The sequence below is a fragment of the Calidris pugnax genome, unplaced genomic scaffold (assembly GCF_001431845.1).
Source record: "Calidris pugnax isolate Ruff unplaced genomic scaffold, ASM143184v1 scaffold214, whole genome shotgun sequence".
Taxonomy (NCBI): Eukaryota; Metazoa; Chordata; class Aves; order Charadriiformes; family Scolopacidae; genus Calidris; species Calidris pugnax.
The window spans coordinates 174,700-188,886 of NW_015090972.1; the positions used below are offsets into that span (position 1 = coordinate 174,700).

Genomic DNA, 14,187 nt, shown 5'->3' on the forward strand with positions numbered 1-14,187 from the left:
TCTGGGGAGACCTTGGAGCCCCTTCCAGTCCCTCAAGGGGCTCCAGGAAAGCTGGGGAGGGACTCTGGATCAGGGAGGGGAGCCACAGGAGGAGGGGGAAGGGTTTGACCCTGAAAGAGGGGAGATGGAGCTGAGATGTGGGGAAGAACTTCTTTGGTGTGAGGGTGGTGAGAGCCTGGCCCAGGTTGCCCAGAGAAGCTGTGGCTGCCCCATCCCTGGAGGGGTTCAAGGGCAGGTTGGAGGGGGCTTGGAGCAACCTGGGCTGGTGGGAGGTGTCCCTGCCCAGGGCAGGGGGGGTTGGAACTTGATGATCTTTAAGGTCCCTTCCAACCCAAACAATTCCATGATTCTATGTTGTGTGAAACCCTCAAGCTTCATACGCTCAGGAGCATAAAATACCAGTTTCCACATGCTAGACCCAAGAAACTTTGCTTTTTTTTTTCTGGACCCAACACGAATCCTGGCCTTTTAAAATCCCTTACTCAAAGTGCAGGGTCTCAACCCCCCCTGGTGCTAAATACCACGCACGGAATCTTATTCTCCACTAACTGCTACAGCAAAATCCCTCACTTTCAACCCTCAAACCCTGCAAAGCAGCTCTTCTATGGGGGACAACGAGCTTGGGACGGCTTGACTTTGAACCTCTAAGGCTCATGATATGAAGCAAGTCACTTTTTGGGGGGGCTGGATATCTTATTTCTGCCCTTGTTGTAGGTTTGGGGTTCGCCTGCCTGTACCAGGCGGCGGCGGTGATGACGGCCAAGCGTTGCAGGACACGGTTGGCCTTCTCCAACGCCATCGCCCGCTCCGGGATGGGGCTGACCTTCCTCATCGCCCCCTTCACTCAGCTCCTCCTCGATTTTTACGGTTGGCAAGGTGAGAGCATCTTAGATTCATCAGCGTTAAGAGGGTGTTCGAGGATCTCCAGGCAGGGCAAAGAGGGTCTTTTTGAAAAATTAAAAATTGGACGCACCCAGGAACAACCCTCTCTCTTTTTAGGAGAGTTTGGGGACATCTTGTTAATGATTAAACACTTCATCAGTCATTGAAGTGAAGTCAGCATCAAAACAGAGCCCTCAGAAACCAAAACCAAAACCGAAAAATCCCTACTTTTACCACACTGGTCCAAGGCCACCTTGAAGGGCCATGACGTGAAACGGATTCCTAAGGAGGGAAAATAAAACAAACTCCCAGATCCCAAAGGTAGCTCGGGATTTGTTGCCTGCATCACACCAAAAAGAATTTCCAGCTGGAAAACCAGGAATAAAAGCTCCTGTAAGAGACCTCTTCCTTACACCAGAGCTTTCTCCACATTCAGTACAAACTACACCCCATTCTAGAAAGATCATTTCCTACAGCTCTTCTTCTCCTAGGCCAAGAAAAAAAAAAGCATTTTCTCTCTTCCCTCAGGTACTCTGCTGATTTTTGGAGGCATCATGTTAAACCTCGTGCCTTCCAGCATGCTCCTGCGACCCGACAGCCCCCGGCCACCCCGACGTTCCTCTGTGGAAAATCAAGAACATGGGTCTTTGATGGCAAAGGAGGACTCAGAACCACCTGGTGGATGCTTGGATGGAGCTACTCAGAGGGAAATACAGCTCCGTGGTGCACAGGACCTTCCCACCACGGAGGGAGTCACGATTCCCCACGGCAGAGATGTGTCTGCTCCAGTAAATCCACTGGATTTGGAAGGGTTTGAGAAACCCCCCGTGGAGAGCTGCTCACCAGAAACAGCCGTTGAGGCCAAGAGAAGCCACAAATCCCTTCCACCGACCGAGAAGGAAACCCCACAGCCTCTCCTCGACTTCTCCCCGCTGAAGGATCCCGTCTTCGGCATTTTCACCTGGTCCTTCTTGTTCAGCCACTTGGCCTATTTCGTGCCCATGTTCCACCTGGTGGCAAGAGCCAGGACGTTGGGCATCAGCAGCATGGATGCCTCCTACCTCATCGCAGTGGCTGGTAGGCAAAAGAAGCTTTTAAACCTATTTATAATGACAACGATACCAAAACAGGGAGGAAAACCACCGCAAATCTTGCCAAGAAATAGTCCCCAGTATCTCCTACGATAAATCTTCATGGGAGAGGTGTAGCTCAAAGCCCTCACCCTCCTCCTGTACATACAGCGACGCCTTCTGTAGGTGTAAAAGCTGCTCTCAGGTGGTGGGTGGTTCTCTCAGCTGAAGGTAGATGATTCCCCAGCCTCTCTGCGCCCAACAAACCCCAGTTCCCAATGACATGGGTGCTCTCTGTCCTCCTAAAGCCTTCCCACCACGGCCCCCACTCAGCTCAAAGCCAAAAGCCAAAGAATCCAGTTTCTTGGCATTCCAAGACCTCCTGTTTGACTCAGGAATGTGTGCAGAAAAGGAAAAAAACCCCAAAACAATCCTGGTGGAAAAAGAATCCACCTTAATTTGATCTGAATCTTGATCTGGCCATTTTGATTGGGCACATTCACCTCCAAGGGAAAAAAAAAAAAGCCAAAATAATTCCCCAAAAAGCCAACGTGCCCCGTTATAAAGCAGGGATTAAGTAGCGTTGGGTTAAGAAAGTGTCTGCGACCTCAGTCATGATAAAATATTTTATTGTACAAAAATAAACTTTACTTCCACACCACTGTATAATATTTAGCAATGATGAAGGACCTCAAGGGATCCAGAAGGAGAAGGAAGAGATTAATCTGACAATTTGAATTAAGAGTAGGAGGGACACAGTGGTCAGCAAGATTTGGCTGACAGTGAGCGCTCCTCTGGTCTTTAGTTCATACAAAACATAGTGGGAAAATGCAAAATCCAAGTATTAAAAATTTCTGAGCCTTTAAAAAAAATGCTGGTCTTCTGTCCTCCTTCGCTCGATCCTGGCTGACAGTGAGCTCTCCTCTGGTCTTTAGTTCATACAAAACATAGTGGGAAAATGCAAAATCCAAGTATTAAAAATTTCTGAGCCTTTAAAAAAAATGCTGGTCTTCTGTCCTCCTTCGCTTCTTTATAAAAATTACCATCTCACGAGTGTATTTCTCAATATTCTGCTTTTTCCTCTCTCTTGAAAAAGGGATCGAACAGCAACCTTCTCTTCCCAATTTTTACTGAAGGGCACTTGAGAGGTTTTCTGCTGAACGCACAGCCCTTTTGAATTTTTTAGTTTTTACAGACCACTGAGGTGCATCCACAGGCACTTGGCAACAGAAGGCACCAAGGTAAAGGAAAAAAAAAATAAAAGAATGAATTTTATAACAGCCTAAAAATGCCTTCCTGTAACTTCCCGGCATTTCAGCTCTTTGTGGTTGGTTCTTCCAGTGAGTGGGAGGTAGAACCGGGATGCATTTCCGACCAAATCAGTGCAAAATAGCAAAAAATAAATAAAATAAAGTCTTTTTTGATGCTCTGGTGAACTCCTCTCTCCCCCAGGCATCACGGAGACAGTCAGCCAGCTGCTCTCGGGCTGGGTCGCCGACCAGAACTGGACCAAAAAGTATCACTACCACGTGGCTTACCTTGTCCTGGGCGGTGTCACCAACCTGCTCTGTCCTCTGGCCACCACCTTCCCCTTACTCATGACCTACGCCGTGGCCTTCGCTGTTTTCTGCGGTGGGTTCATGGCTCTGGTCCTCCCTGTGCTGGTGAGTAGGATATTTCATTTAAAAAAAAAAAAAAAAAAAAAATTAATATGGGGCATTTCCAACAGTATCCCAAAATTATCCGAAAACCCTCTCAGAAATCTGAGTTACCCTGGGCTGCTGTAGACCTGCGTGAGAGGGTTGGGGGGGTTCAGCCTGGAGCAGAGAAGGCTCCAGGGAGACCTTGGAACCCCTTCCAGTCCCTCAAGGGGCTCCAGGAGAGATGGGGAGGGACTCTGGATGAGGGAGGGGAGCCCTAGGAGGAGGGGGAAGGGTTTGACACTGAAAGAGGGGAGATGGAGCTGAGATGTGGGGAAGAACTTCTTGGTTGTGAGGGTGGTGAGAGCCTGGCCCAGGTTGCCCAGAGAAGCTGTGGCTGCCCCATCCCTGGAGGGGTTCAAGGGCAGGTTGGAGGGGGCTTGGAGCAACGTGGTCTGGTGGGAGGTGTCCCTGCCCAGGGCAGGGGGGTTGGAACTCGATGATCTTCAAGGTCCCTTCCAACCCAACCCATTCTATAATTCCATGGGAATTCCATTCCCTCCCTTCCAGCCTTCCAAATCCGAGTCACTGGAGAGCCCCAAACCTCCTCTCCAACCCCCTTTCTGGTATTCACAGCCCCAATGCCACACAAGCACTGGGAATTAATTCACAGCAGATTTTTAATGACCTGGCTCTACTAATTGCCTTCCACACTCTCCTTTCTAAAGGTGACTACTCCAGCCCACAGGAAATTAAAGCCTTCATCCCGCTCCCCATCTCACTTTTGCCAAGACAGAGAGGGTTGTGTGTATCAGCTCCCAGTCCCAGAATTATTTCTGAAAAATCACAGACCAGTTAGAGCTGGATCCGGGTATTGAGGCATCATTATAATTTGCCATTTCTTTCTGGGAAGGAAGAGTTTAAAACACCTTCCTCAAAGCTGTAGCAGCGTTCCTGGTTTGGGGAGGTGGCCAAGCAGCTGGGAGGCAGGAAAACATCTCTCATCCCAGTAATTTCCACGCTGGCCTTAAGGAGGCGAGCAGATTCCGGGCTGGATCAGACCTAGAGGTGCAAAGTCCTTGGCAAAACCCCAGCTGAAGAGGAAAGTCCCCAGGAAAAAAATAAAATAAATAAAATAAAATAAAATAAAATAAAATAAAAATATCTCCCGTGCTTGCGCGTTCATCACCTGAGTTCAATCAATAATTATCCATTTTGTTTTATCAACAGGTAGATCTGGTGGGAGTTCAAAATCTCCACAGCTACTTGGGGTTCGCTGCCTTCTTTGCTGGGATAGCAGCCGTCGGCGGACCCCCTCTGGCAGGTAACTCTGATTTTTGGGTATAATTTACACCCACCACAGACACACGGGGATAAAAAACGCTCCTGAGTCGCTCTCCTGCCCAAATTCATCCATTCAAAACAAGGAGGGCTTTTCTGTTCCAAGTCGGGGGCTAAAAAAACCAACTCCAAAATATATTTCAGAAATCGGGAATTTGCAAAACCCAAGCAGCAGTTTTGGGGAAAAGGAGGCTGAACTCCAGGCACAATATTTTAGACCACAGCAATTAAGAGTAACGAGCACATTAGCGGGGGGTTTACCCCCAACTGGGCTTTGTAGCCCTGAACTGGGCAAAGAGGGACTGGAAGGGAGGTGGGAGAGGAAGGTAAAACAAGGACAGGCTCAGCAGAAGTCCCACCGAGCAGAGGCACCCACACGCTCCCAGTAATCTCTTGTTTTGAAGAAGATTACACAGTTCAGCCACAAGAGCTCCTGGACCCAAAGATAAGGAGGATGGAAAAACATTCCCTCTTCTCCCACTGCCAGAAAACCAAGGTGGTTTTGAGGATCTGACAGATTTTGAGTGCTTAGAAGCGAGTCTCCAGTCTCTGCTTACGAGTGAGGAGCTTGTTCTCCTCCAAACATCTTGGCCAGACCAAAGCTCTTACTTGCCTTGATGACCCTTGAGCCAGACCTCATGGCTGGAACCAGGCCCTGAGCTTCTTCCTGGGTCCTCCTGATGCAAAAAAACTAGAAAAAGGCTGCAAGGTCCAACATCAGGGTGAGTGACATCCCGTCCCCCACTGAGCAAATGTGTTCTGAAGATGGAAAAAACGCTAAAAAAAGCGTGGGCAGCAGGTGGAGGGAGGTAATCCTCCTCCTCTGCTCTGCCCTGGGGGGGCCCCAGCTGGAGCACTGGGACCAGTTCTGGGCTCCCCAGTTCCAGAAGGACAGTGAACTGCTGGAGAGAGTCCAGTGGAGGCTACAAAGATGATGAGGGGCCTGATCCTCCTGATGCAAACAAACTAGAAAAAGGCTTCAAGGTCCAATATCAGGGTGAGCAAATGTGTTCTGAAGATGGGAAAAAATTTGGCAACGCTAAAAAAAGCGTGGGCAGCAGGTGGAGGGAGGTCATCCTGCCCCTCTGCTCTGCCCTGGGGAGGCCCCATCTGGAGCACTGGGACCAGTTCTGAGCCCCCCAGTTCCAGAAGGAGAGGGAACTGCTGGAGAGAGTCCAGTGGAGGCTATGAAGATGCTCAGGGGCTGGAGCATCTCTCTGCTGAGGGACCTGGGGCTGTTCAGCTGGAGAAGAGCAGCCTGAGAGGGGATCTCATGGATGCTGAGCAATAGCTAAAGGGCAGGGGGCAAGAGGATGGGGCCAGGCTCTTCTCAGTGGTGCCCAGGGACAGGACAAGAGAAAATGGGCACAAACTTGAACATGAGAAGTTCCATCTAAACATGAGGAGGAACTTCTTTCCTGTGAGGGTGGCAGAGCCCTGGAAGAGGCTGCCCAGGGAGGTGATGGAGTCTCCTTCTCTGGAGACATTCAAACCCCACCTGGACACGTTCCTGGGGGACCTGCTCTGGGTGACCCATCTTTGGAGGAAGTTGGACTGGATGATCTCCAGAGGTCCCTTCTGGAGACCCTCCAGGAGGTCCCTACCGACCATTCTGGGATTCTATAAACTTGTTCTTCATTTATTGCTATCAGCCACCCCACGCCTGCGGATGCGGTTCTGCTGGAGGCTGCCAAGGATTTGTTAAACACCAGCTCCACGCTGCAAAGTTTTAGCGACGCCGCTGTGAAAAAAACAACCAACAAAAAAAAATCGATTTTCCTCCTCAATATTTCCAGGTTGGCAAAACTCTGTCTAGGGATGCAATTTCGAGCAGTTAAAGCGTTGCGTTGGCAGCGTCCTTCACGGTGATCCACGGCCTCTATCGGCTCAAAATCTCTTCTGCTGATACAAGATGAATGTCCAACCCAAAAAGCAATCCCTGAGCAACCCAACCACCGCAGTAAATTCCCCGACGCAGGAACGTCGAGCGTGAAAACGGCTAAATAATGGGGTGCTCTCTTATCCATGCATCATACGTGCTCAGGCAGCGCTTACGCTTTCATCCCCTTCCAATATATTTTCCCTAATGAGCCCTTTTTTGGTTTTCTGAAAGCACCCGCCGGATTTTGTAAAGCAAGCAGGATTCCTGCCGAAAAAAAAATAATAAATAAAGCCTTTCACAGGAATCACTCTTCTTAATACCGGTGGGATAAATAAAGGGCAAATCAAGCCAAGCAGCAAAACCTTCGCTGATCCGTGTCACCGTAGGCAGAGCAAAGAAGTCAGAGCTGAGGATTGAGGTTTGCCACCCAAGACAAATTCTGCAATTTTCTCTTCTATACAGCCGTGTTAAGCGTGAAAAACTGAATCTGCCCAGAAGCTACTGATTTAGTGGCCGAAAAGCATCCTCTCCTCACAGAACAAGGCTGAAATGCCAGGTGATACCCTGGAGTTGGGTGCCTCTGACCACTGCTGACCTCCCTCCACCTTCACTTTTGAGTAAGGGAAGAATAATTTTAAAAAACTCAAGCATTTTTAATGCAGCGAAACCCGAGGCGCAAAGGTTAAAAACCAGAATATTCTGTGTACTAGAACGAAGCCTAAAAACGCACCAAAAAGGTGACTTACCTGGAAAACTCTTTAAATCCAGAGGCAGACGCCCCCCTGGAAGCCCAGGCGAGAACCGCAAAGGTTAAAACCCAGCTTATTCTGTGTACTAGAACAAAGCCTCATCAAAACGCACCAAAAAAGGTGACTTACCTGGAAAGCTCTTTAAACCCAGAGGCAGACGCCCCCCTGGAAGCCCAGGGTGAAAAGTCTGATGGTTCCTTCATCGCTCTTCATCCTCCAGCACCGTGGGATGCCTCTGCCATGCTGGAAAAACCAAAAAAAAACCCAGAACAAACATTATTTTAGCAAAGCTGCGAGCGAGCTGAGGAGAGGAGGGTGCATTTTATTTCCATGAGCGGTACAAATCAGTAACTCCAACTGCAAAAGAAATAGAGCAAACCGTGTAATCCAAGTTTACAAACCAGATTCCAACACACACCAGCCCCAGCAAACTGGGAAGGGGGGAGGATGGAGTTGTTTGAAACTGTGTTTGAAACTGTGCTGGCACAGCCATTTAGATGCTCTCATCTACATTTTACCTGCATCTTCACACCAGGAATTGTTGCTTGGGGCATCAGGAATAGAGAAAATTTGGGATTAGAGACGGGCAGCACAATGTAAAGGGTCTGACCAGGAGTATGTCTAGTTTGGACCATGTAGGTGCCAGGGGTTTACCAGCATTGCTTAGAAAAGTGCTGCTTTGCTCAAGTTTACACTCCAGGAGCTTCTAATCCCGCTTTCTGCAGCAGGAATGAATTATTTTTTTGATGGAGAGCGGGGCCACAGACACCTTTAAAAGGCTGGGGTGTCGTGTGGGCTGTGCTGCCGGCACGGAGGCAATGCTGGTCTTTTAGCACCAAGAAAAACCAGAAAAAATTAAAAATATCCTGAAGGATATTTTAAAAAGAATAGTTTAAATAAATAAATCAGAGCTCCATCGGAGCACTCTGCCCTCTACATCTTACCAACGACTATGGGAGCATCCCTTCTCCTGTCCCAAATCTCTCCAGGACTTTCAGCCAGCAAAACCAGATCCCACCTTTGAGAAGAAACCACTCTGCAAACCATGAGGGTCCAGGCAGAGCCCCCCACATCCAGCATCACAGGACCCTCCTTTCCCACACCAGGCTCTGTCTGTGTCGTGGCTCACGTGATATCCCTGAGAAAATAAAAAAAATACCCCAAAAACCCCCCTGAGAAAGGCAGAAAGTGAAGCTGGGGCAGAGCAGAGCAGCCCCAGGACGTTCCTCTGCTTTAGAAACCCCTCCTGTGGCCACGAACATCTCCAGAAGGAAAGTGTCAGCACCTCTGGGTTGTCTCACATTCCGCTCTGCAAACCACGAGGGTCCTGGCAGAGCCCCCCACATCCAGCATCACGGGACCCTCCTTTCCCACACCAGGCTCTGTCTGTGTCATGGCTCACGTGATATCCCTGAGAAAATAAAAAAAATACCCCAAAAACCCCCCTGAGAAAGGCAGAAAGTGAAGCTGGGGCAGAGCAGAGCAGCCCCAGGACGTTCCTCTGCTTTAGAAACCCCTCCTGTGGCCACGAACATCTCCAGAAGGAAAGTGTCAGCACCTCTGGGTTGTCTCACATTCCCAAATTTTCCTGGCACCGTTTCCATCCCCACTTGAGGGCCCAGACCGGGGTCTCTGGGGACCCTACGCATCTCCCTCCCAACTTGAGCTGCTTGGAAAATCCCAAATTTGGCTCAAATCTGTGTAAATCGTGGAATTCCACGGATGTGACCGGAGGAATTATTGCATTTTCCAGCAGCAGCAGATCTGGCTCAGCTGCTCTCCCTCCCCGGACACCCAACCATCCCACGCCAGCTTTGGGACTATATTAAGGTTGGGTTTTTTTATCATTATTATGTGCAGCAGCTTTGTATATTTTAGATTCAAAGCAGAGGAATTTATCCACCTTTAAAACGATCGTCTAGACACCAGATAACATGCTGGAACTAAACAAAACACTTTGAGGTCATTTGAAAAGTCTCCTTTGGAGATTCCTGAGTCTTTATGGAATTTGTATTTTCCTTTTAAGTGCTCACAAAGCTACTTTTTAAAGCAAGTTCCCGTCAAGCTCCTGGGATCTCTCATATGAGACAGGTTGCATTAAATCGGGGCTGCTCACAAGATTCTCTGGAGAAACTGGGAGTTTGCAGCCCAGATGTTGCAAACACCAACACGTGCAAGTCATCTCAAGAGCCCAACGGGATCTTCCATCTGCTCCAGCAGCTACTTTTGGCCCGTTTATTTAAACAGGGGAAAAACAAGAAAAAAAAAGAAAGAAAAAAAAAGAAAAAAAAAAAAAGAGAAAAAAAAAAGAAAGAAAAAAAAAGAAAAAAAAAAAAAGAGAAAAAAAAAAGAAAGAAAAAAAAAGAAAAAAAAAAAAAGAGAAAAAAAAAAGAAAGAAAAAAAAAGAAAAAAAAAAAAAGAGAAAAAAAAAAGAAAGAAAAAAAAAGAAAAAAAAAAAAAGAGAAAAAAAAAAGAAAGAAAAAAAAAGAAAAAAAAAAAAAGAGAAAAAAAAAAGAAAGAAAAAAAAAGAAAAAAAAAAAAAAAGAAAAAAAAAAAAGAGAGGAAAAAAAAAAGAGAGGAAAAAAGAGAGAAAAAAAGAGAGAAAAGAAAGAAAAAGAATAAAAGAGAAAGAAAAAAAAGAAGGAAAGAAAAAGAAGGAAAGAAAAAGAAGGAAAGAAAAAGAAGGAAAGAAAAAGAAGGAAAGAAAAAGAAGGAAAGAAAAAGAAGGAAAGAAAAAGAAGGAAAGAAAAAGAAGGAAAGAAAAAGAAGGAAAGAAAAAGAAGGAAAGAAAAAGAAGGAAAGAAAAAGAAGGAAAGAAAAAGAAGGAAAGAAAAAAAGAGAAAGAAAAAAAATAAAAAAAAAAAGAAAGAAAAAAAAAGAAGCAGGGATTAAATTTAATCAGATTAAACCCCACATCCACTACAAGGGTCAGGAGAAGTCAGCACCAGGAATGACCTACAGTTTTGCCTGTTAAACCACCAGCAAGAGCCCCAACTCTCCACGCACCGGCTGCCAGCAGCAGGCACACCAAGAGTTAAGATAATTTAAAGCAAATATCTGAGGAATTCTTAAATGAGAACACACATCGTTTGCTCGCCGCCCACCTCCCAAAATGATTCTATTTGATTTTCTTTTTTTTTTTCTTTTTTTGGTGTGAAAAATCCCAACAGCTTTAATAACAGCCTTTTCTCCTGCAGGGTGGCTCTATGACTACACCCAGACATATGTCTGCTCTTTCCTCTTCGCTGGAGCCTGCGCTCTCCTCTCACCTCTTTCTTTCTTCTTTGAACCTTGGGCCCAGAAATGGAAGCTAAAAAAAGCCAACCCCACCAAGGGCCCCACGTTTGGCTGAAGCCATTTCTGCCGGGGAGGTTTGAAAGGATGGGCTTTGATGGCATCTCCCAGCGGAAGGCGATCGCTGCCCCAGACCTTCTGTACCGAGGAATAGAAACGAAATGCAGCAAAAATGAAAAAAAAACAGGATTTTTTTTTTTTTAGATGCTGCATTCCCAGTTTGGCTAGTTAGATATTTCTCCTGCACGTGTGATTAAAGCCATCTCAGAAATATATTGTGTCAAACGTTATTTGATGGGGAAAAAAATAAGGCCAACGGCCCGGATGGACATGAGTTTCGCTTTGACTTTGCTCCCGAGCCCTGTCCTTCTGTATCTCAGGTTTATCCTGTATCTCAGGTTTATCCCCCCCGTGTTTGGTCCCATGGATCCGAGTGGGAGCTTCTCCCCTCTCCCCCCAGTTCTCCAGCCACCACAAGAACCAAACTGACTCACCTCTCTGGAGCCAAGGACCTCCCCCAAGTGCCAAAGCGCAGCAGATTTTACCTGATTCTGTTCAGACACCAATAATTAGCCTCGGGGAGGGATGCAGGGTCAGAGAGATAAGGATTAAACTTCCATGAGAATATGGATATGGTTTTCCACAAAAACCTCTTTTCCAAGGAGAAGGAGGCTGCGTGGTAGCTGCTCGCTCTCCCAGGCACAGGGTTATTCACCATAGCACAGAGGACCTGCAAATTAGAAACCAATTCTAATCAAAGCCAGTACCAAATACAGCAAACTCAAAGACCATTCCCATCTCCCAGACCCCTCTCCCCCCCCTCCCAAGCATCCAGAGGCTCCCTGGGATCCAGTGAACCCAGTTCCAGAGCCCATGTGCAACCAGCATCCTACATGGAATTGGGATGGGCAAGATGGAACACAGCTGCTTTGACTTTCTTCCTCCTAGTAAGGTCATGATTTTTTTGCATTATCACCAAATATTTCAATTTATTACACTCCTCTGGGACATCACAAGGGTTTTACACACAACTATCCCAGCTACTGGCATTATTCTTCCTTTCCTTTTTTTTTTTTTTTTGAATATTAAACCAACAAGAGAGTTGTTTCTTCTATAGAAACACTCCTTTAAACTGTCAAACGGGTTATTTCAAGCACGAAATTGAGAGGGCTATATTTAATAAAAAGCTAGAGAACGTTTCCAGCGGTGTTAAGGAGCTAAAACGTTGCCGCGGGCAGAGAACGGGCCAGGGAAATATTTAGCCTTAAACCAGGGAAATATTTAGCCTTAAACTGGGGAAATATTTAGCCTTGAGTTTGCAGGAGGTGGGAAACAGCAGTGCTCCAAAGGGGTTAATTTTTATGACGCTGATTCACAGCATCTCTTGACTCCTGCAGGAACCCGCAGGCGGCGAGCGCTTCAGGAATTGTCCTTTCCAACCCTGAGCCCTGCAAACCCCCTCTGTGATCCAGTGGTACCAGTTAATACCTGTATCCGGGGGAAGACCCCTCGTGGGTCATGTTCTGAGCAACCAAGGTTTAAGGATAAAACCATTTAAGAAGTGTTTAAGGGAGCTGATGAGGGGCGAGCAGGTACCCCACAATTTGGCTCCCACCCGCAGCAGGACCGGAGCTTTCACTCACCAATTTGGGTTTTCACCTCTTGAAACATTCCAGTTCATCACCCTCCTCCTGAACAAATGACCCACCACCGGCAGCGCCGGGTTCCTGCCCTAACAGGAACTGTTGGGAACACTCAGCTTCAGCTTTTCCAATCCAGAAGCTTCAAACCCCCCTCTTATTCTGCATTTCTCTAGTATTTATTTGAGCCCAGTCGTGCTTTTCGCTATTAACAGTGTGAGACCAAACAGCCAAAGCAATGAAGGGATGGAGAAGAGGCAACACCACGTCCTTCTCCTCCCTGCTCCTGCCCTACACAATTTCTAGCACCGATCCCCACACTCCAACTTCTTCCTCTCCCTGTAAATAAAGCCACTCGGCTGGATCCTCCTAGAAATCCTCCTGGAGAGATCCACCTCCTGGAGAGATCCATCTCCTGAAGAGATCCCCATCTCCTGGAGAGATCCACCTCCTGGAGAGATCCATCTCCTGAAGAGATCCCCATCTCCTGGAGAGATCCACCTCCTGGAGAGATCCCCATCTCCTGGAGAGATCCATACCTCCTGGAGAGATCCACACCTCCTGGAGAGATCCACCTCCTGGAGATGTCTCCACACCATCCTCCTCTCAGCACAAGCCCTGCTATGTTTTCACCTCTTTTGCCACCAAGAAGGGACTCGTGGTGGGACGCGGCGTCCACACCTCCCATCCATCTGCTCCAACAAATGGGCTCCTTTTCAAAGCTCCAGGTTTTACGGAGGAGAGTCCTCTCCAGAGTAACACAGGCCACCAATTCCTTCCCCTGATTTAGAAAAATGGGTCTCCCAAGTGCTCATATTCTCTCTTTTCATCCTGAGAAGGAGCAAATGGCTCAGGAGCTTCCATTTCCCACATTTTGCCCCCCCAGATGGACACCACCAGCCTTTCTTTGCCCCAAAACTAATTCCACAGGGGCCAAGAACCCCTCTCTGTCTCCAATCACCTCTCATCTATCAGAAGAGGTCGAGGAGAACAGTCCCCACAATAAGAACCTCCTCCCAGTTGCCCTGCCCAGTCCTACCATTGGGCTGGGAGGTGGGAGAAGAGTCTTCAAGGCCTTGGAATTTCCAACCGAGCGGGTTGGGGAGAAGCTCCATCCATCAGATCCACTTCTCTCCACTCACACCGTTGGGCTGAGGAGGCAAGCACAGAGCAGGGGGGTTAATTCCCTTTGTAGCCCTGGAAACTCACACCAATTTATTTACTTTCCAGGCAACACATGCATTAGAAAAACAAAGAGCCACCAGGATGGGAACATCTGCCTGGAGGAAGGTGGTTTTGTTTTTTTCCCATCCCATTGAAGTCACCTCACCAAGGACTTCAATAAAGGCAGTTTTGCATCATAAAGAGCATCACGTGCTGCTTGGATCAACACAAGAGCAGGGTTTGCTGGGACGCAAATGAGTTGAAAAGCTGTAAATCTCTCAGGCTGACCAGCAAATCCCATGAGTCTAAGAAATTCCACCGAAACAACCCACTTGTCCAGGTGGGTTCTGAACGTCTCCAGAGAAGGAGACTCCACACCCTCCGTGGGCAGCCTCTTCCAGGGCTCTGTCACCCTCAAAGTCAAGAAGTTCCTCCTCGTGTTTAGGTGGAACTTCTTATGTTCAAGTTTGTGCCCATTTCCTCTAGTCCTGTCCCTGGGCACCACTGAAAAAAGACCAGCCCCAT

The 14,187-nt window shown here is 47.6% G+C and overlaps 1 protein-coding gene across 1 annotated transcript in view; it reads left to right on the top strand.

Annotated features, from left to right (window-relative positions):
* The window catches only part of SLC16A4 (solute carrier family 16 member 4), a 21,239-nt gene extending 10,128 nt beyond the window's left edge, over positions 1 to 11,111 (top strand). Inside the window, exons 6-9 of the mRNA XM_014952895.1 lie at positions 1,411 to 1,959; positions 3,405 to 3,616; positions 4,823 to 4,916; positions 10,762 to 11,111. Of these exons, the coding sequence (XP_014808381.1) occupies positions 1,411 to 1,959; positions 3,405 to 3,616; positions 4,823 to 4,916; positions 10,762 to 10,916 (1,010 nt within the window). The 3' untranslated portion in view covers positions 10,917 to 11,111. The remainder of the gene's footprint in view (positions 1 to 1,410; positions 1,960 to 3,404; positions 3,617 to 4,822; positions 4,917 to 10,761) is intronic.
* The last annotated feature ends 3,076 nt before the right edge of the window (positions 11,112 to 14,187 follow it).